This window comes from Oreochromis niloticus, linkage group LG2 (genome assembly GCF_001858045.2).
Source record: "Oreochromis niloticus isolate F11D_XX linkage group LG2, O_niloticus_UMD_NMBU, whole genome shotgun sequence".
NCBI classification, from domain to species: domain Eukaryota; kingdom Metazoa; phylum Chordata; class Actinopteri; order Cichliformes; family Cichlidae; genus Oreochromis; species Oreochromis niloticus.
In genome coordinates this window covers 22,731,079-22,753,967 of record NC_031966.2, presented here as the reverse complement: position 1 = coordinate 22,753,967, position 22,889 = coordinate 22,731,079, and the positions used below count along the sequence as shown (strand labels likewise).

At 42.9% G+C, this 22,889-nt stretch overlaps 3 protein-coding genes across 3 annotated transcripts; 2 read left to right on the top strand and 1 right to left on the bottom strand.

Moving 5' to 3' along the window:
• Positions 1–4,765, top strand: LOC102076938 (zinc finger protein 550). Its single transcript, XM_025898726.1, has 5 exons — positions 1–203; positions 640–973; positions 2,103–2,416; positions 3,012–3,123; positions 3,260–4,765. Exons 2-5 carry the CDS (start codon positions 661–663, stop codon positions 4,285–4,287), a joined length of 1,767 nt encoding a protein of 588 aa, XP_025754511.1. The 5' UTR covers positions 1–203; positions 640–660; the 3' UTR covers positions 4,288–4,765.
• Positions 4,766–6,825: 2,060 nt separating this feature from the next.
• LOC100690822 (endonuclease domain-containing 1 protein) lies at positions 6,826–9,924 on the bottom strand. The gene is made up of 3 exons (XM_019365893.2): positions 9,869–9,924; positions 9,450–9,687; positions 6,826–9,189 (listed from the first exon to the last, which is right to left on the bottom strand). The coding sequence occupies exons 1-3, from the start codon at positions 9,922–9,924 to the stop codon at positions 8,581–8,583; spliced, it is 903 nt and encodes a 300-aa protein (XP_019221438.2). The 3' UTR covers positions 6,826–8,580.
• Positions 9,925–14,597: 4,673 nt separating this feature from the next.
• LOC102076832 (nuclear factor 7, brain) lies at positions 14,598–22,606 on the top strand. Its single transcript, XM_005467630.4, has 6 exons — positions 14,598–15,309; positions 16,051–16,146; positions 17,971–18,204; positions 18,377–18,399; positions 18,762–18,877; positions 19,585–22,606. Exons 1-6 carry the CDS (start codon positions 14,785–14,787, stop codon positions 20,148–20,150), a joined length of 1,560 nt encoding a protein of 519 aa, XP_005467687.1. The 5' UTR covers positions 14,598–14,784; the 3' UTR covers positions 20,151–22,606.
• The last annotated feature ends 283 nt before the right edge of the window (positions 22,607–22,889 follow it).

Here is a 22,889-nt window from a genome sequence, read left to right as displayed (position 1 = left end):
TGTTCTCAAATATTAAAAGCAGTGCTGGAGGAGGCGAGAAGGGAACTGGCAGGGAGAGAGAGAGGGCAGAAGTTGGATGGCGCTATCCTTTGTCGCCGTATTTCGGCACACAAACAGCTGCCGAGCGTCTCCGTGATCCGTGAAATTACACCTTCTGCCGCTGTTTCACGCCGTGGTGGCTCCTCGGTGTCATCCGACAAACGGTGCGTATACAAAGCTAAACTAGCCAGTCTGCTAGCACTTTCCAGCGTTACGGAGAGGCTGCTGCTCCAGGTGTACTTTAACATTACTGCACGCCGAGAAGCATTATAAGTTTACTAACAAGCCGGGCTGACGGGGGTTGTGCTTTTGGCGTCGATTAACCAGTGTCGCCGCCTTGGCACTGCACAGATTAACCGGGCAGGTATAGTCTTTAATTAAGTTGTAATAGAGGCGGAATGACCGTGATGTTATTCACGGAGCCCTTTCTCATTTCACTGCCGAGATCATTCAGGTTTATTTTTTATCAGCAGGTTAGCCAGTAAAGTTAACCAACAGCGGCTATGGGGCAGAGTTGATCACACGATTGCAAACTTTTGCGATCATAGCAGGAAAGCTGTGTTACAACTGATCACGAACTGTGTGTGAAACCGTCATCAGATCTGCAGCCCCGCGGGCAGAATGATGGAGGAATCGGTGACCACATTTGAGACGCATCTGACCGCCGTCATGGACAGCCTGATCCGCGCCTCGGTGTGCGAGATCACCAAACTCTTCCAGGAGACGGTGAACGACTACCTGGTGGAGCTGTCCCTCAACAGGAAGGAGAACGAGGCTCTCAAACTGCGGCTGAGGCTCACCGAGAGCAAACTGAGAACCGAGCGCAAGTACGGCATGGGCTGGGCTGCCAACCGCCGCAACGCCGGGCTGGTGGCGGCAGCAGCACCGGAGGAGGAAGCTGGAGGCCGGCAGAAGAGAAAACTTGACGTGACTCGTAAGTATTTGCTGTTTGTGGTGACTTGGAGCTTTTCTTCCTGTTTACCTTTAGTTTGCATGATGTATACAGTTCAATGGCAGCTTATCAGCACATCCTGCAGTATTTCCCTATGATTGTGGCTTTAACGTGAGTAACAATGTGAATGCTACGCAGTCTCGGTTTATGTGAAGACGCACTTGTTTTGTTGGAAAACCATCTGGCAAGAGCTGATCTCTCCCTCCCTCCTCCTTCCTCACCCCCCCTTCCTCCTCCGCCTCCTCTTCATGATCGCTCTCCCTCTGTCCTTCACCTCCCCCTCTCCTCTCTCCGCTGCATTCTGTCCCTCCCACTCCTCTCTCTCTTTCTGTGCGTTTGCTCACTCCCTCCTTTCCTCTCTTCCTGCCTGGCTCCTCTCCCCCCCACCTCCTTCACTTCTCTCCGTCTCTCTCCAACTCTACCTCCTCCCCTTCCCGCTCCTCTTCTCCTCACGCCCTCTCCTCCTTTTCCTGTTCTCCCTGCCCCCACCTCCTTCTGCTCTGCTCTCTCTCCTTCATCACGTTGAACACACACACACACTCCCCCTCTCCTCTCCTGCTTCTCACCACCTCCACCACCCTCCATAATTACACACTCCCTCTCCACTTCTCCGCTCTCTCTCTGCCTATCTCATCTTTTTCAACTCTCCATCCTACTTTTATCTTTTTCTCCTTCACCGTGCCCTCCTTCTTTCCTCCTCTTCCTCCTGCCCCCCTTTTGACCCCCACCAACTCCACTTCTTCCTCTCCTCTCCGCCTCTCTCTCACTCCTCGCTGTCACATGTTTTTCTCTCCTTTCCGCTCTCTTGTCTGTCCTTCCACGCCCCCTCTCCTCAACTCGTTCATCATGCTCACTCCTCCTCCGCCGCCTGCTCCCATTGCTCTCACTCCTGTTCCCGTCTGCATCTCCAATCCCCTCATCCTCCTCTTCTTCCTCGTCTCCCACTTCTCCACCCTCTTCTCTCCTTCATCTCTCCCTCCCCTGGCCTTCCAATCACATCCTCCCACCTATCCCCCCCCCTCATATTTCATTTGCCGTTCTTCCTGCATCTCCCCCTCCCCTTCACTTTCTCCTTCCTCTCACCTCCTTCACCACCCTCCCTTCTCCACAGGAGGCAAGTCAAAAAAGGGCCCAGCAGCAGCCTATGGCAAAACGTGGCCTGGAGGTGTGTGGGAGGAAGGAGGAGGAGGAGGAGGTGGTGGCGGCGCTGGTGGTGGTGGAGGAGGAGGAGGAGGATCAGGAGGAAGTGGAGCAGCTGTGGGCATGGTAGCAGGAGCGGGAGGAAGAGGGGGGAAGGAGGCCAAAGATATGTACCTCATCCAGTTCCCCCGGGATGAAGAAGACGAGGGAGGGATGGTGGAGGAAGAGGAAAGGGAGGGCAGCCTCAGCGGTGAGGGGGAGGAGAAGGCCAACATCAAAGAGGAGGTGAGGGAGACAGGCTTTCTCAGAGGAGGAGTAGGAGGAGAAAGTGGCACAGCATCTCTGCTCTGCTCTGCCTGCAGCTTCATAAAGACTGAGAGAGCGTGTAGACACAGACAGACGATAATAATACAGAAAGAGTTTTGCTCAAAATTTTCTTCCATGAGATCACTGCAGAGATATAGTGGATAAAGTGAAGCCTATTGATTTGATATTTAGCTTCCAGAGGAGCCAGGAGTGGGGCTCTTCATATCTCAAGCACAGCAAGCTTTTAGGGAGAAACACTACTGGTAGAAAAGCTTTCCACCACATCACGAAGTGGCAGGACACTGATCCACTCTTCATTTCTCTTCTGGATTTGAATATTCAAACCATGCATAATGTGCATAAATTCGCCTCCCTGCTCTGTGAAGTCTTTCACCGCTTGAAAGGAGTCCTTCACCTAGCTTTATATCTTTATTTCAGGTGCATTGTAAACATATCATGTGGAAATTTAACAAGCTCTTTTAGAACAAAAGTAAATTTAATAGTGAATGTCTCATTGTAGCTGGACTCAGTCGATTACCCAGTACAGTAGCTCTCTCTCTGCTTCTCTATGCAGTTTGCCCAAACAGAGGGTTATCAGCCTGCCTCTCTCCGGCTAATCAAGGAAGCTTTGAAGATGCATCTGCCCAACCAGAACCTCCACGCTGGCTCCAGAGCCCCAAGTGAAGGTAATGAGCCCAGGACTCACTGAGCGAGGGAGGGCAAGTTAGAGAAAATGTTCAGAGACCAGTAGTTGAAGGAAAACGGAAATGATTGCTCACACCAGCTCATTCACTCTCTCCTCCTCCTTCTGTTTCTGCTCAGGAGATCTGTCAGACCGTCCCCCGACTCTTCATCCAGGAGAGAGTGAAGAGGAGAACTGGAAGGTGGGCTCTGCAGAACCATCAGAGGGGGGAATGACCGTGGATGAGCTGAGGGGCCTGGAGTCTGCGTTAAGGGCCGAAAGAGGCCGCGAGCAGGCTTCTCAACATGACTCAGAAGTGGTGCGTGGGACCGAGATCAGCTTGGCCCCTAAGTACATTGGTCTCGATGGAATGGAGCAGGATGGAGAGCTGGAGCCTCAGCCACCCACTCTGCACAAAGAGGACCAGATAGGACAAGGCAGGGTGAAGGAGGGCGAGAGGTTGGGAGTGACTGGGGACGTGGAGCTGAGGTTAGGCTGGTCAAAGAAGTTAAGAGAGAGCGACTCAGCTGCGGTCATGCCTGTAGAGGATGTGGTGGAGCACGGAGAGTCGGAGCCTCCGCCCCACCTATCTGCTCCGGGGAGCGTCTGGGAGAGCGCCGGGGAAGAGGATGGCGGCGGGGACCTGCTACACTTCTGCCCACAGTGTGGAGGAGGCTTCACTTCGGAGGCCGAGCTTGAGGAGCACCCGTGTCCACTAGGTGGCGCCCATTTACAGAGCAGCGGAGCAGAGGACAGTCTTTTCCCTTGCGCTCACTGCGGCAACACGTTCAGCCACGCCTGGGCTCTGAAGAACCACGAGTGCGCCTGTGCCGCCGAGCGGCCGCACTGCTGTGAGATCTGTGGAAAGCGTTTTACACACTCACGGTCGCTGGAGCGCCATCATCTGGTGCACACAGGTGAGAGGCCGCACCGTTGCCAGCACTGTGGACGCAGCTTTAGTCGCCTTGGTAATTTGGAACGGCACCAGCGGATTCACACAGGTGAACGTCCATACGGCTGTGAAGCATGCGGCAAGCGCTTCAGCCGCGTGGAATACCTAAAGAGACACCAACTCATACACAACAGCGAAAAGGCAACACTCCAGTGCTCCAACTGTGGAAGGGGCTTTAGTGATATGGAGCAACTGAAGAACCATCAGTGTTTTTAGAGCCTTCACAATAAACTCAGTTAAGGGAAAGAACAGTGGGGTTTTTTTAAAGTTTTTTTTTTATGGTTGTGGTAGAATTTAGCTGATGAATGTGACTGTTACAATCTCATGTCTTTCCCTGTGATTATCTTTAAGATAACAAAGCACATACATGGCAGACTTTGGTCGAGTAAACAATGAAGGCACATTTAAAAAAGCTGGCAGGAAGGACTGGTTGGTGTTTTGTGTTGAAAGAGAAATAAAGTCAGTCTCTGCCATCTAGCCATTTTAACTGGAAGTATTATTATTTGTATGTACGTGCACAGCCAGGACTTATTTATAATGATGAATACATCGTTCATTTATACCTCTTTATCAGTACGTTAAAGCTGATGGCCTTGTTTTCTTTTTTGGATGACATAATTGACAGTTTGGTATTTTGTATGTTTGTGTTTTCGTCACATTGCTAGAAAATAAACATCTTAATTCATCAGGAAAAGTTTCGAGTTAGTGAATAATACGCTAATTAGCTTTTGTGTGACCAACTTCATCATAAATTTTAATTTTCAGCCATCGCTAGGCAACATTTTCATTAAACATTAATTCAAGGACTAAGAAATTTGCTGTTCAAAGAGCTGCTGTTTTTTCAGAACTTCCTGTTAATGATGGCAATCAAATGGAGACGCTCACCGGCCACTTTATTAGGTACACCTGTTCAGACAACAAATTCAAACCAAGCATCAGAAATGAGAAGAAAGATTTAAATGACTTTGAACGTGGCATGGTTGTTGTTGTTTGTTTGAGTATTTCAGAAGCTGCTTATCTACCTGGAGTTTCCCACACACAACCATCTCGAACTGTCTTGTCAATATGGACCAAACCCTCTGAGGAGTGTTTCCAGCATCTCCCCACAAAGTTGATTCTGTTCATCTGGACGTAGCGTTTTCTGTGAGGGAAACATTTCGTCACTCATCCAAGTGATATCTTCGGTCTCAGCTGACTTCTGTTTCTGTTGATTTCTATTTAGTCAACTGAGACTGAAAAAGCCACTTGAATAAGTGACGAAGCGTTTCTCCCATGGAATAGAAACAGAATCAACTTTCTGGGATTTCTTTACCCAGATGATTGAGCATGCATCAATACTTTCCAGCACCTTGTTGACTCTATGACAGGAAGAATTAAAGCAGTTCTGAAGGCAAAAGGCAATCTTAGCAAGGTGAAGTGGTAGGTGAGGGTAGATTGATGTTTTCCCTCATGATCGCCCACTCTACAGCTAAGTCTTGATATTAGAAAGTTGGCGAACCTTATTCACAAAGTCATCTCCACTCTCAGGATGATTTCTGTTCTTCCCACAGCAGCATGATGTGTGTCAAGGGGAAAAGATCTCCAAGTCAGGAAGTTCATATTTGAAGAGCAGACCATCTGTGCTCACTAACGACAGCCCTGTTTGTCATCTATCCAGCCCACTTCAGGCTGGTTCTGACGGGATCTTCAACTTACCTCGCACCAGATGACTCAAGGGCCGAGTGCTGGAGTTCTACCCACAGTGTAATCATGTTTCTCAGGGTGTTGGTGGCCTCGCAGCTTTTCTAGTGCAGCATGGGAGTGAGAGGGCCCTCAGTTTAAATAGACCTGCTTTTATCCTCAAACGCTGCTTGGCTTTCCGTCACATTTTAGAAAATGTGTGTTGGGAAGGGCTTCACATTCAGTCTGGCTGAAAAAAAAGTTTCATCTTTATGACAAAGCTGTTCACTACTGCCTGTGTGCAGGCCGCAGTCATGCAAGGAAAGGGTTACGTGTTACACGACCAATGTTGTTCTGTTTTTATCTACTTCGCTTCTTTGTGGTTATTATGAGTAAGTAGAAAGTTAAAAGTTTTACGGAAGTAGAAAGAAACTGCTCTTTATTTGAAGACTTATTCAATTTATCTATTTTCAGACCTTAAGGAAAAGTCCAAACTAGATCTGTTAAGGTTAAACTAATTCACGGCGCACTGGCAGCACTTTACTGAGCTAAACTGTAATAAAAAAGATTAGGCTGATGAATAGAAGTGCTTTCATACAAAAGTCAGCATATTTAAGTTGTCTGAGTCATGATCATATTATAATTATAAAAATATTGCCATATTAGACATATTCAAGTGTTGGGCTGTTGTTGAGAGTTTCTTCTGTGCCCTAGTTATACAGATATAAATCTGACTTAATGATATTTCTGACTGACTGAAGTGTTTTCTTGCACTATGCAATGAAAACAGCACTTTGACATAACCTGGCACGCTGTGTATTTGACATAAGAGACTGTGTCTTCATAGTTTTAAAATAGGGGCTAAAGTCTAGAGTAACTTTACAAAAACCATAAAACAGTGTGACTCTGTCAGCAGTTTGGTTTGTTTGCAGGTTCTGGGTGAGCGGTGCGTGAATGTGGAACAGCTACAAACTAAGCTAACAAGCCGTGTTTGTTAGCTCGGCCAGTCAGGTTGGACGAGACGAGACCCTGGAAAGATTTCTGACCTCCTGACCCAGAACGGCTCAGTTGTGCTGCAGCTCTAACCAGGACAGCTCCATTAGTACATTTGCAAGATCAGGAAAAGATAAAGAAAGAAACCCCCAAAAGTCAGGGTTGAGGCTGTGAAATGTGTTGCATTTCACGTCTCACTTGTGGTTCATCATTTGGCTGTTTGCCATGTGATTGTGCACATCGAGTATAGCTGTGCACCACATCTATCAGATATTAAATTTTATTAGATAATAAAGCCACTTTATTTAGCATTTGGTAAAATGTTATAGGAAATACCAGAATTGTGTCTGATAGCTGATAGCTAGAAGATGATGTTGTTTTGTTTGCATCCCATTTAGCACCATGTCTTCAAGGGCTGGAAGAGCCATGCGGGAGTTGCGGTGTTGCAGCATTTTCCTACAAAGAGTCTGTCTCCAGCTATGTTTTCACTTTCTCTATAAATATTAAAAATCTAAAGTCATCTTTTTTAAAAAGAAGACATAAAATAGCTGTCCATCTGTCAGAAGGTCAGTTTGTTTGCAGGGTTTGGGTGAGTGGTGCATGAATGTGGAACGACTACCAGATCAGCTCCAGCGAGCCATTTTCTGCAGGAACTGGAAAGACAACAAGTAAAAAAGAACCCACACCTACAGCTGTGAGATGTGTTGTGTCTCACATCTTATTTGCGGTTCAGAGGTTTAAGTTTCACCATCGGCCCATCTGCTATGTGACCAAAACCAGAGTACAACCTCATTTATTAGAAAATAAATGTTGCTAGATAATAAATTCACTTCCTGGAGCTTATTACCAAGTGACAGTATAGTTCCTGCTTGCCGATAAATTAATTAATGGCCAGAAGAAACAAGGGGCGCTTGTGGTGTTGCAGCATTTTCCTTCAGAGAGTCTGTCTCCAGCTTTATATCAACTTTTCTACAAAAATTAGGGCTTCTTGAGGGATGTGAAAGATTGGAAATAACACACCAAGCACAAATGCTGTGATGCTATCTATGAGTAACCGCTATTTAAATCATATCCATTCGCTTTGATCTTTGTTTTTCTTCTTGTCTCAGTAAACACTGGTTTGCCTGAGATCCGTGTTCTTTGTGTCACTGAAATTTGCTCTCTCGTGGGAACCAAATTTTCTGAACACATAAAAACCCCTTACCATAGTTCGACTTTATTTAGCAACTGTCAGTTCACAGCAAGTCTGAGGTTTATTTATTTTCTTTATGTGGTCAAATAATTCATGAGAAAGTTTCTCATTTCAACTATTTTTCTTTAGTTTGACACAATCATCATTAAATGTTGAACTGGGTAACGTCAGTGGCAAACCTCTGAAAAAAGTAACCCAGAAAGCTTGTCTGCCCCTAAAATGTTTTCTATGATTTAATGCAGAAATTCACTAAGTCATTTTTGTAAAGAGGAAAAAATGAAACCAGACATTTGTATAGACTTAGTATTTATTGATGGTGTTCCAGCTCAAATGTACATTTGTAATATGTAATCAATAACTGACTCATGTTAAAACCAATCCAGTTTTATTTAAAAGAACTGAGCGCTTGCTACTCTCTGTGTTTGGCTTTTGAATCTATTGGAGAATAAACATTTAAATTCACACACTTTAGTCTTGATTAATTGGAAAATTATAATGCTATTAAATGTGAGCGAAATGACATTAGCAGGAAGGGAAATGCCGTTTTTACAAAGTCAATCAGGGGAAAAAAACAATTTCAGTCCATCATGTCCTCGATAATCAAGCAGCAGCTCAATAATTAAAACTGCAGCGAGTTTATCAGAGTCCGGTCAAGCTAAAGGCTTTTATGCCTGACAGTGTTTATCAAACAGACTGATGGGCATGGCCAGTCTTTTTGCCAGGATACCCTCCAGGTTCTCTAACGGCATCCTCCTCACATCATAGCCCCGCACACTGGGCTTCGCATTCTTATTAACTGGCACAATCTCCTCGCTGCTGTTGGGGTCGTTTCTTCCAACTGCAGCATACGTGGGGAAAAACTGCTTCATATTATTAAGGAGATCAGATTTGAATGATGGGCAGCAGTAGGCAGACCACATGTATTCAGGAACAGACACCCTGTTATTAATCCAGTGGTCCCCAGATTTGTATGGCATGGCCCCAGTGATCACGTACATGGTCCCGTTGCAGAACATCTTGAAACTATTCAACACCTCATTCTCCAGTTTGTTCCAGGGTCCAGAGTTGGAGCCTTCTTTTTGGGGGACAATGTTTGTCAGGGTAAAGGTGGCTTCCCGGTTGTCGAGCGTCTTCTGGTGCAAGCTAGGATTGAGATGACCCTTGGTAAAGCTGGAGTTCCTGTAGTCATCAAGCACCGCCTGGCTTTCAATCACATTCTGGTCGACAGGGGTGTCAAAATGCTTCATCTCTGGGCTGGCACCGGAAAATGCCAACTGACAGACGGAGGAAAAAGGACACGACCATGTTTAGAAACTATAAAAGAGTTTGCTGCTTCTGTTTGAGTTAAACAGTCACATAACTTTAAACATGACCTCATTTGAAAATGCAAATGTCTCTTTCTTCATGGGTTCACAAAAGAAAACATATATGTGACTGTGTTCTTCATACATGTGTTTTTTACGTATACTCTCTATTTTTCACCAAAAAAAACAATGAACACAACACTATAAATTAAGTGTCTGCTCCTTCTTACCTGCGGTTCATACATCCAAACGGATTTGGGTCGTTTGCCATCAGCAGGACTCAGACTGTAGGCAGAGAACAAAGGCACTCGACGCTGACGATCATACAGGCTGGCAAAGTGGTACTGGTTTCTATAGCGCTGGCATATTGGCTGATATCTTGGTGCCCTGACACCCTGTGGGGGAGTTTTATTATAGAAGAAATTAGGGCAGCGGGAGAAGTCCTTGCCGATCTCGCCAACAACCAGGCTGCAAAGAAGAAGGAGAAACAGAGCTCTGATGGAGGGTTGGAAGAAATTCCTTTGAGACATCTTCTGTAACAGATGAGCAGGTCAGCTGTAGATCAGAAACAGATTCTATTAAGCAGACGAATCCCCGGAGTAAAATAATCCACACTTGTTGTTTGTTAGTTCTGCATCTGCAAACTAACGCTGAGGTTTCCTCATTTATAGCAATAGCGTGGTAACAGTTCTTACCCACCCACATCGACGTTTACTATCGAACTTCCCCTGCTAATGAGCAGTCAGACCTTCTGAGAATCAAGTTTGAGTCACATATTTAAAAGAATCTTGGATTTTTTTTTCAAATTTTAATTGTTTAATTAATTAAACTATTAAATTCTTTGGAAATTGCGACAAGGTAAATGGATAAATTTGGATCTACACGCTTGTAAGAACACCTTGAGTCCTACAAATCCTGGGATTTTATTTGTCACACTATGCCAGTCTGATGACACACAACATACACTGATGATATTAGGTTAAAAAGAGCAAAAAACGTGGTAAAGTCACAGGAACTGACAGCGCCTTCCCTGTTTGTTGTCTGGTACAAGTTGTTTATTATCTTGAGTACACTTTTAATGGCCAGGAGAATCTCCCTTATTACACTTTGTACCTTAAAAAAAGAAACATCATGGGAAACTTTGAGATGTGTATCTCGTTTGAGGCAGAGCGGTGTGAAATGCAATGATTCATAATGAAAACCAAACACCCGTTTCTGTTACCACTGTCCTAAACCAGCTCCAGCACATGTTTAATGCAGCATCAGGTGTTTATTGACAGTCATTTGACAAATGATGTATTAATGTAATCATATGCTGTGAAATGTTTCTGTTTCTCTTTCTGTCTCATTGGTTTTTCCTTCTGTCATCAAAACTCCGCTTGATGTCAGAACCAGAAGGTTTCTGAAAGACAAAAAAAGCTCCTCACAGAGCTTCCCCGATTTCTCAATTGCCAAAATAGCAAATGTTTGCTACCAGTATGTGGCTTCTTTATTTTGTTAAGTGCTCAATTTGTGGGGAAATTCTCCATTTTAGTCATTTTTTTTAATAAAAAAATTATGATTCACTACATTTAGGAATTGTCAGAATGCAGAAAAAACAAAAAATATGAAAGAAACCATGGTCACAGCAGAAAACTACAGATTAGATACTTTTCACACATCTAAATGAAAAACATCCTGATACTTACATGTGAAAGGAAAGTTTGTTTTCTACAAGCTACTGGTTCTGTGAAGTAGTAATGGTTTTCTGTATGACTTTATCAGCATCTCACATCACTGTGGAGGAATTGTGGTCCACTCTTCTTTACAGCGTTGGTTGTAAGGAAGACGGTTTGTGTCCATCTGGGACATTGCAATATCTTGATGCTTTTGTTTTTCTGCCATTCTGTTATAGATTTGCTGCTGTGCTTGGGATCATTGTTTTATTGCATGACCCAGCCATCACAAAAATGGGTGCATGTTCTTTTAGAGCAAAGAGGCTTTCTCCCGATAGTCCTTCCAAAAAAGACAAACTTGTTCAAACCTCTGATTTTATAGAGGCGGTCATACTTACTGATGATCAGTCAGTTAAATGCATTTGATTATCACTGCCTGACTACTTTACTTTAAAAGTAGAATAGGAGGCAGAGCCTTCAGCTTCCTGGCCCCTCTTCTGTAGAACCAGCTCCCAGTTTGGATTCAGGAGGCAGAACCCCTCTCTACTTTTAAGATTAGTATTAAACCTTTCTTTTTGATATAGCAGATAGATCACGTCACCCTGAAACCTCCCTTAGTTACAATGGACTAGGTCTAGGCTGCTAGGGGATTCCCACGATGCACTTCTTTCTTGTTCATTCACCTTTTTCACTCACTATGTGTTTACACCTCTCTGCATTGTATCATTAGTTGTTATTTATCTCTGGCACTCTTCTACAACGTGTCCTCATTCTGTCTTTCAGCCCCCACCCCAACTAGTTGTAGCAGATGGCTGTCCCTCCCTGAGCCTGATTCTGCTGGAGGTTTCTTCTCATTAAAAGGGAGTTTTTTCTTCCCACTGTCGCCAACTGTCCTTGTGATTTGGTGCTATAAAATAAATAGAGTTAATGAAATTACATATACATATTGATTCTGGTTTTAGTAAGCCTGGCCGGATATTACTTGGTATCATTCAGCCATCAAACCTCATGGAATTACTCTCTCACTATCTACAGCATTTGTGGGCATTGGGAAAATGTCATATTTACTGGTTTCAGTTTTCTATGATTTATAGGATTTTAAACGTATGAAACACGCTGCCTCTACATCTAGCCATGATTGTTCTGTTTCTACAGAAATGCAGGATGTTACGGTGTAGTGAAAAATAAACACAGAACACACACAAATGCAGAACAAAAACTACAAATGCCATATTTACTTTCAGAGTGTTTATGGAGAAGTATACAAGTACAAAGACCAGTGTCTTTGTGGATCTAAAGAAAGCACATGACAGGGAGCTTAGAGTGGAACTGTGGGACTGCAGGAGGAAGTCAGGAGTGGCAGAGAAGTGGTGGAGGGCATGTATGAGGACAGCGAGACAGTGGTGAGGTGTGAGGTATGAGTGAAATGTGGGGATGGCATTACGTCAGGGAACTGACCTTCCTACTTAAGATGGTGATGGACAGGCTGACAGATGAAGTCTGGAGTCTCCTTTGACAACGGGTGTAGGGAGCAGGTGGAAGACAGCCTAGGTGGAGGTATGCTCTCGAGAGAAGACGAATGAAAGTCAGTAAAAGCGAGACAGAATAGGTGTGTGTGTAAGGAGACGGGTGTAATGGGGAAGCACCAAAAAGCAGAGGAAGTTAAGATAAATGATCCAAAGCAGTGGACAGTCCACAAGAGAGGGGAAGAAAGGAGTGCAGGCAGGGTGGAGTGGGCGGAGACAAGCTTCAGGTGTGATTTGTGACATGATAGAAGAAAGAATGAAAGGGAGGATTTACAAGAAGGTAGGAAGACCTGCTATGATGTATGCTTTGGAGAATGTGGCACTAACAAAAAGACAGGTGGAAGATTTAAAGATGTTAAGATTTTCTCTGGATTAGAAAGGAGGGCATGATGTAGCAGATGAGGATGCTAATGACAGGGTGAGATGGAGGCAGATGATCTACTGTAGCGACCCCTAAAGGGAGAAGTGGAAAGAAGAAGAAGACTCACAAGCTGTTTGAGTTTTTGGGCACACAAAAGTTTAGACGTAATCTCACCTCTCTGAGAAACCCCTAAATAATCTTAGGATTGAAACCATTTGTTGAGAAAATGTTTTTAATATTCATGAGAAAACCACCAGAATGGAAAACTTGTTATAATATTTAATATATCGCCTCCCCCCAAAAATATTCTGATAGTTAATTTATGAAATGGATACAGTTTACAACAAGCTGGTCTCAAATTTAATGTCTGGAGGAAAAATCCAGGAGCAAAGGAGCAAATACTGCGTCAGTCCTTATCTTAAAAATGCACCTGGTAGACTGATCATCAGGGCCATCTACTGAGCACTCAGAGGAACAACAGCAGGTGGCAGGATGACCTACATGACCCTGAAATTAATTATGCAAAGTGTATAAAATTGACTGAGACTAATAAGGCTTTATTTGCATTAGCATGATAAAGTGTAATCCATAGACAGGCAGGGATATAAGTTTAATTGAAGAACGCTGGCAAGAGTGGGTTTTTTTCTTGGTGTCAGCTACTTTCCCTTCCCTTCTTCCTTGCTCTGTGTCATGCTTTGCTGACTCAAAGGCTGTGTGTGTGTGTGTGTGTGTGTGTGTGTGTGTGTGTGTGTGTGTGTTCTTGGGGATTACCTGGGGAGACAAGTTTAATTTAAAGCCCAATTAAAGGCCAAATTAAAGAGCCCTTATACATGTACGCTAATGCTCTCTTACATGAGTATTAACACAAATTTATTCAGTGTTGTCTATATTAAGTAGCTGCGCCTCTACAGTGTAATAGAGTCACATCCATAAATGCCATTAATGGGACTTGATTACACCGACACTATGAAAACATGTAGGGTAAAACCTGTGATGTATTTGTGAAGAAGGAAACTCAAATGCATTTCAAGGCTTCAAAACTTAGTTTCAATCTTCAAAAGCCTGTAAATGCTTTCAATTCTGTCTGAGATGGGTGTTGTTCCAACTGTTGTTCCATCTTTCTGTATGTTTCCATGTTTAATGTCTTTACTTATATTTATAAATAGACTGTGATCAACAGGATTTAAGAAGAGATTATACATAAAATATAGAAATTAGTAAAAGTATTTCTGCGTTATTGTAGCTACATTGTAATGAATCCAGCCCCTTTTGGCCACTTAAAACATCTTTATAGAGCTGTGATGTCATAATTGTTGCAATTTATGCTGCCTTCTTGGCAAGATCTTTAAAAAACACTACATTTTTAATGTCAGTGAGACTTTTTTGCTGGATAAATAAAGAACAAATAAAAGTAACTCTGCCAAAGATTAATTGCAGATTGTGACAGGAATGTCGTTTCTGTCTCAAAATGACTTGATATCCTCAGAGAGAGATAGGTTTGTATGAGTTTATAGGCCAACAACTTATTCAGAGCTGTTTAAATCGTTTTTTGCGATCGTTTTTTGGCAAATACGGGAAATCACTTTTGGGTTTGTGTCTTTTACCTACTACACAGAAGTTTCAGCTCACACGTTTCTGATTTATTTCCTGTAAGTGTTTAATAATTTAAAACTTATAAACCAACAAGTCAGCCAATTTGTTCCTGGTACAACCCCCTTTTAAAAATTCCGCATATATTTCCTCGCAGCAATAACGTGACCTTTCTTGTTACTGTTCTTTCTAAGAAACCCTCTTTCGCTCTGGGCAATCATAAACACACCGCGCCCTTTAATGGAGCCCTTCATCACGCCCAGTCGAGCCTGTTTCTACACGCCTTTGGCCTCTTCCGTGAAAAAAAGTCGTACTGCTGTCAGCGTCAGACCACTCCCTCCCTGAATTTGAACGGAAGAGCAGTTTAGTCTTGTTTCCCCGTTACAGTGTTTCCCACAGACGTGTCTTCTGAGAAGTATGAGCGTAGCAGAGGATGGCGGAGGCCAGCGCGCTTGAAGAGCTACAGTCGGAGCTCACCTGCCCGGTGTGTTTGGAACTCTTCCGTGATCCCGTGATCCTTGAGTGCGGGCACCACTTCTGCCAGGTGTGCATCATCCAGTGCTGGGAAGCTAAGGCGGACGAACTCTCGAGTTGCCCGAAGTGTAGAAAGTCGTGCGCCCGGAAACTGCGACCCAACTCGCTCCTGTGCAACGTCGTGGATAGTGTGCGCAGAGCCCGCGCCATGGACGCGGCCTCGGGGATGTGCGTGTGGGACCACGAAGGTACACTGGAGATGCCCGAGGACCGCGAGCGGGGTTCGAGCATGAGCAGCGTGGCCTCGTCCATCGGGCACTGGCCACGCCTGGGAATGGGTTTGGATATGTGCGAGGAACACGAGGAGAAGCTGAAGCTCTACTGTGAGGACGACCAGCTTCCCATCTGCCTAGTGTGCGGAATGTCTCGAGACCACAAGAGCCACAATGTCATCCCCATTACAGAGGCTTTTGAAAACTACAGGGTACTGTTTTATTATTGGCTCATTTTTTAAGGCTCCGGGTCTTCCAAAACCTTAAATCAGACATATACAGACAATGTTTTGATTTGACCAACATAATCACCAAATTTGATTTCTTTTTCCACTGTATTTTTTCTGCTCTACAGTGTAACAGCTGGAGCTTCTAGATAAAACAAGGAATCAGAGTTTCAAGGAGTGTCATACTTTACAATGCTTACAACTGGACACTCCTCTTATTGTACTGCAGTACTGTATTCCCTCTCAAGTTTCAAGTATTCCTTTAAGTCATGTCAAAACTACTTTTTTACTAAAAAAACCCCTCAACTGCTCTAATGTAGCAAACAGGCTTTTCATAGATGTAGCAGTTGTGCTTTAAAGAGCACACTCCCTGTCTGCCCCAGGAGTCTTTGGGTATTTTTGTGCATTACAGGAATTCAGCAGACCTGTGTGAACTTCACTACCTTTCAAACCTGGCAGCTGACCTTCATCATGTTGTTTGGAAACCTGCTCTGAGAGGCTTCTCTGTGTGTCTTAACATGTTTAAGCAGTGCTAAATTCCAGCTTTGTTAGATTTTTGGGGTCAGGGCGCTCAGTTGAGGATTGGCGGATGTATGACTCCCATTAAAGACGGGACGCTGTTCAGACTGATGCACGAATCAAATTAACTGTTGATTGAAGCGTAATCTGGTTTATATAACCTCTTTTCAACAAACGTTTTTATGTGATTATCTGTTTGTCCTGCAGGAAAAGCTGTCTGTGGCTCTGGAGAGGGTTCAGGTGCAGACAGAGGAGGCCACACTCTTCCAAAAACAGACCAATGAAAAGATCCTCCTCATTAAGGTATCGTGTCTCTGTGTGTGCTGGCTGTTTCTTTGTGAAGCACTGTGAAAGAAAAACACGCCAGTGTGTTTGTCCTCTAAATATAACCAGAAATTCTAGCGGCCAGGCAACATTCTGACGCATTCCTCCACCTTTACCTGTCAAGACAGAGGGATGACTGGCAGTAGTAATGACTGGTGGTACTAACGACTGGTGGTGACACACCATGTTCTTACTCATCTTTGTTTAGACGTGATAATTATCAGGAGCTCATCCTGGAATAAAAAGGGAGGTTCATGAACATTCACACACGTCATTTTGTGTTTGTCTTCGTCATGCGCTCTTCTTTCACATGTTTTTGCCATTCATGTGCCCTAACTGCTTCATGTCACACAGCTTGCGAGGGAACTCAGCTGATAGAGTTTCGACAGGCACAGGAAGGAGTTCACCGAAACACTCGCTGTGTGTGTTAAACACAGATATGAGGGTAGTGTTAGAGAATGCACTGGAGCATTTCTGCAGTGGCAGATAACTTCGTCTAGCTCTGCTCCAGGTTATTACAGACTGTTTCCTTTACTATCTGTGTGTTTAAATGTGTCAGCGGGTGTATTTTCCTGTCTGTCTGTTTGACCCAGTTTACATGCAGATTCACAGATTTTTTTTTCTTCACTTCTCCCTTTCTCTGTCAGTATGACAGGATGTGGTAGAGCAGAGGAAGTTTGTCACTTTTTCTTCTCTGTGTTAAAAATGCAGACATACCTCTATCTATCTATCTATCTATCTATCTATCTATCTATCTATCTATCTATCTATCTATCTATCTATCTATCTATCTATCTATCTATCTATCGATCGATATAATCATTTGTGCCACATGACATAAAATGTATCGTCTCCTCATAACAATTACTGATTTTTCCCATTTCATGAACCACTTCTGGTCTGAACAGTCACAGTGTAAAGTTGTTGATTTAATCTATTGAATATAAGATTGTAGTCATATTTCCAGAGAAGAAGAAAAAATATAATTTTATGCAACAATAACAGTAAAATAGGACACATCCAGTTTTAGTGTCACACCATTACAGTCAATGAGAAGTAAGTGTGTCATCATTTTCACTGACATGCAACAGTTTAAAAAATATATATATTTATTAAATAGTAATAACTCTGTAATAATAAAACCCTATTAAAACAAAAACATGTAACAAAAATTTCAAATGTGACAAAATAAAACTGAACCCCACCGTTTGTCACAGCATAGCTCGGTATTTTTCCACCCCAGGAAGAGCTTAAAAAGACTCAGAGATCGTTATCATACAAACTCTAAAGCAGTTAAGCATTTTGAAGACAGACTTGGTTTCTGTCAGCTTTAAGGGGCATTTTAGAGTCTTGCTATTGCTTTAAAAAAGAAAAACGTTTTACAAATCAGCTGTGCTTTACCTACTAAGCACTGACAGGCAAAGTTAGTAACTAGTTAGTAACCATACTGGAGCCTCACACAGCTAAATGCCAGATACAGATGGGTGGTAAAGTAAATGATAAACCTTCATAAAGTATCTTATTGAGGTGATTGGTCACTTAGAAAGAACAGCAAAAATGACCAGTGCATGTTGACTTTTAATGTTGGTGCAATATGATTGAAAGATTTGAAACAATGCAGCATTTTATTTCTTTAAGCCTAATAACTTATTTTCTTATTAACTAACTTGCTAAAATCCATATGGCTACCTTCTTTAAAACAGTGTTATAGCTACATGAGCCTTAAATATCCTGAAAACTTCTCAGTTTTCTTTTGGATCTGAGTTCTTTCTCTCTGTGACCAAAGTCCACGCTGCGTTTCAGGAGCGAGCGGGAGATTTGGAGGAGCTGGTCTCTGCGGAGTTTAGCCGTATGAGGGAGTTCCTCGTTGAGGAGGAGGAGCGCATAAAGGAGAAACTGCAGAAGCAGAAGGAGGAGAAGCTCCAGCAGCTGGAGGAGGCGCTCACTCAGTCCACGGAGCAGATCAGCGAACTGGAGATTACAGCCGATAAACTTCGGCTCAAACTTAGAGAAGAAGAAAATCCCGAGCAACTCAAGGTGAGAGAAGAAGAGGCGGGGCAGAGGAGAAGGATTTATAGACGAGCCACATGTTTCTCATAATCTTTCAGTTTACTTCGCTAATAATTGCAGCACATATGAAAGAATACTGAATAAAGAATGAATGAAAGTCACATGTTTGTAATCACAGGCCTGTTTTTATCTGTTTCAGGGGATCAAAGATTTTATTGGAGGGTGAGTACGACTGTAATCTTATCCAAGACGTTCTATCAGAGCTAATCAGATATCTAGGCCATCTTTTAGTTTATCTCATCATGACTGTTGTCCAAAAGTCACAAGGCAATCACGCCCTGTTTTTCAATCCGTTTTGAGTTGTTTTCGAACAGAATGAGAGGTTGTGATTGTTCCAGCTAGAAACACATTTTTTCAGTTTCAAATTTCATTTTAAATGTGGAGAGTAAAGGTTTCGTTAGTTTCTTATTAAATGAAGGTTACTTGTAATTACTTAAATACTTAGAATATGCTATAAAACATAAGTATATAGTTTTGGATGTTTCATAATCTTTAAAACAACTCTCTTTCCCTCTCCCTCTCAGGGCAGAGAGCTTGTTTGAGCGCCCTTCAGAGGTAGCTGTGGACCTGCAATCTGGAGACTTTCTGGGACCTCTCCAGTACAGGACTTGGAGGAAAATGAACTCGATTCTTCAGCCAGGTATAAAGATAACACACGTCATACAAACCAAGGTCAAAGAGAACAATAGTGCTCATTAGTCATTATCTGTCTAGTCTGGAAAAAACCCTGACACAGCGCTTGTAGCCTCTAGTATCCTTCAAAAACCAAAACCACAGCCCTCAATACAACAAATCCAACTTCAAAGCCCCCCCAGAGCAACAGAAGGCCTTATGCAACTGATTTCACAGACTCACTAATGCTTTTTATGACAAACAGTGGTGTGACATCAAAATTTGTTGGAATACTCCTTTAAAAAGATTTGGCTGCATCTACAAAAGACATATTTGTGGTTCGACTCAGTGTTCAGTCTCGTTTCAGCCTGCTCTGACTGGCAGTGAGTTTCAAGCGTGACTCCATTTGTTCTCTGAACTTAACCTCTTTGTTACCGACACAAGGCGAGCGCACACATGCTTACTTTGGGTCCGTGATGACCTCAAACGTCACTGCTGTAAAACCAGGCTGCTCTCCAGAAATTTATTTAATCTCTGGATACATCGGAGCCACGTTATTTATATTTAATTTGCGTCCATGTAGCTGATGCTCGTATCCAGCTCGTCTTACACTAATTGCGCAGGCTGGCATTCAGTATCTTGCTGAAGGTCACTCCAGAGGAGTCCGGGTGGTGTCATTTCTTGTAAACATGTTTCACCTTCATTGGTTTGTCTCTGTTTTTCATGTCCTCCCAGCTGTGACACCTGTGACCCTTGACCCAGACACAGCATACCCTTGTCTGTGGGTTTCCTCGTGTCGCACCAGCGTCCAGGTAGGAAAACTACAAGCGAACCTGCCCAACAACCCCGAGCGCTTCACCCGCTACAACATCGTCCTGGGCTCTGAAGCCTTCTCTTCAGGCAGACACTACTGGGAGGTGGAGGTAGGCTCTAAGACGGCGTGGGGACTGGGCGTGGCCACAGCTTCCGTCAACAGGAAGGATGAGATCAGCCTTTGCCCGGATGATGGTTTCTGGACGCTGGTGCTGAGGGACAACGGAAACGGCACCAGCGAGTATGAAGCTTGCACTGACATAGAGGAGAACTTATTATATCCCTCCAAACCCCCGAAGAGAGTGGGGATATACCTGGACTACGGTCGTGGCCTAGTGTCATTTTATGATGCTGGAGACATGAGCCACCTCTTCACATTCAATGATGCAAAATTCAAAGAGCCTGTTTTCCCCTACTTCAATCCCTGGCCGATCATCAACGGACACAACCGGGAGCCGCTCACCATAGTAACGCCACACTGGGGATAGATGGCCTTTTTTTTTCATCAGAGAACCGACACTGTGCATCAAACGGATTCAGGATCAAACTGCAGACTCGGCTGCTAATAACTTTGAGGGACTCGTCTCATTAGCATTCACACATCTGTCTTATTACAAGGACTTTTTGGGTGTATGAGGACGGTCTTGTAAGGCTGTCAAGCTGTGGATGAAACATCAGAAGGACAAGAACGGCGACACTTCAATCAATCTAGCTGCAAAGAAAGTACATGAAAAGATAATCAATGAACCGTTTAGCTAAAACCTAATCTATTTGATCTATTATTCCTCTGTGCCACCGAGCTCCGTTGCTATTTGACAAATACTGTTATAAACACAAACTGACACAGTCTTTTATTATGGTGAGCACACACACTGGTTTTATTCTCAGTCAGTCGAATGCACATCTTCCTGCTGATGGATATACTCAGCGGTGCACCAAATGCATATTAATCTGCACCTAAACTAGTTCCAAACAAATGACTGTGTCCTCTTTTTGAGTAATTTTTGCTGAAACACAGACATTTAAAGAAAACGTTTTTGCCATTTTGTATTTTAACATGAATTTTTATAACTGTGATATCAGAACATGGTTTGTTTTGGCTTTTTTAACTGAATTTTCTAGCAAAGTTTTCAAGGTTTTGTATTTTTTTAAGTACTTTACAGAAAGCACATCTACTGCTATCATTCAGCACATTGTTTGTGTTTCATCTAACAATGCAATGCCATTTTTTTTAGGATCCAGTTGTTTTATCTCTGTGCCATTGAAAACATATTGTGTGTATTACGTTATGACAGTATGAGTTCTGCAGTATGATTCGTCCACCTCCTTCATATTTGTCTAACACTAATCTGAAATGTAGTTTACTAATCGTCTGTTTGTATCCTCAGAGTTTAATGTCGTAAAGCAAATGTAATGTGAAGTGATAGTAACCAGTGTCTAGATAGCTGACATGAGAGTTTTAGGGTGTGATTAACTTTGATTGCACATGTAGTACCAGCAGAGGGCAGCCAAAGCTAACTTCGAATGAAGCAACTTTAAAACATTTGTGCAACATATGAATGCCACCCTCATGAAAATGCGACCCACTGGAAGCTGTTAGATGAGGATTTTATAAATGATCAGGTCAAACAAATCAGAAATATGCTTCAAGTGGTAAAACATTAAACTTAAATATCAAGAACTATGCACAGACTGTGTATGAAAGATGGTTGTCATCTCAAGGTGGCGGTATAAATGTGAGTTAGTTGCTTTTAAGAAGTGATGTATTATAATGTTTAATTTTAAACACTGCCACTGAAATACAGTGCTGTGCAAAAGTCTTGAGCCACCCATTGGTTGTTTATATTTTGCTAGGAATTTGGGAATTTAATGAAACCTGTTGAAGGAAAAACCAAGTTTATACAGTTCTAATAAGATTGACAGTCAACTTTTGTCATAAAAATCTTTATTTTCTAACACAGCCTGAACTGTATTAGGCCAACCTTGTTATAACTTCTTTAAGGAGTATTCAGGAATCGTTCTCCAGGCTTTGTGAAGGACATTCAGAGCTCTTCTCTGGATGTTGACTGCATTTTTGTGTTGTTCTCTGTTGCGATGGTCCCATACTGCTTCAGTTATATGCAGGTCCAGTTGGGACTGCACGGTGGAACAAAATCTGACATTTTCTGACTTTTCCATGTTTATAGTTCCATCAATTTTTACAAGATGTCTGAAACCTGAAAACCATGACAGAGTCAACGATGTGCTTTGTTGTGGAGGGCTGCACCAGTATAAAAGTACAGTTTCTCATGTGACCCACTTGGTAAAATGAAGTGTTCACCTCTGCTATAGACATTTACTGTTACCCAGTTCTCCTGATCTCCTCCGTACATATTGATAACAATCATTTGAAGGTCCAGAAGCATCTCTCTGGTCCTGTGTCAAGTCTTTACTAGATTTCTTTTCTCCAGTTTCTTAGGGGCATGATTTCCTGATACAGTTCATCTGCTGTAGATAGTTTTTTGCCCAGTTTTCTCAATGTTTTTAAGGACACACTGCACAGCATGCAGCAAGTTTGGTGCCATCATGCTATTTTCTGTCTGTCAAACTGTGATCTTTTGCATTTTTTTGCAAATTAAAGAACAGCATGGTGTGTTTTTGTGACAATCTGCTTGTAACTGGGCTAAATGGGATCCTTGAAGACCTTCAGAAAGCTTGGAGAACTATCACTAAGACTAAGACTATCGCTTAAACAAGATAGTGTGGCTCCTTGGAACCAAAATAAAAAGAAATTAAGGGGGTGATTCAAGCAGTGTTACATTCTTCAGTATTACATTATGATAAAAAACTAACACTGAAACTTCAAAACATTAAAGCAAGGACGAAAACTCACTGGAGAACAAAGCCAAATGAAATAAAAATGAATGAATAAAAGCCAGTCAATAGTTTCTGGTATAAAAACCTTTGTGGAGTTAATTGTGATTATTTCTTTGTTGCTGATGATGCGTCACAGAGATTTCATTTAACATGTGTCGCAATATAACACAACAACCCTCAACCAGTGGAAACAAACGTCATTTTTGACACAAGCTCAACAAAAGCTGAACATTTGAGTCACAACATTGTGTTAATCAGTTGATTACCTGTATCCTCCCCGTGGCTGAGTTTGGTGTTTACCTGTCACAGATACGCTCTGTGTTCTTCTTTCACTCTGCAGTTAAGCAAGGTTAATGAGTCCTCTCCTGCCA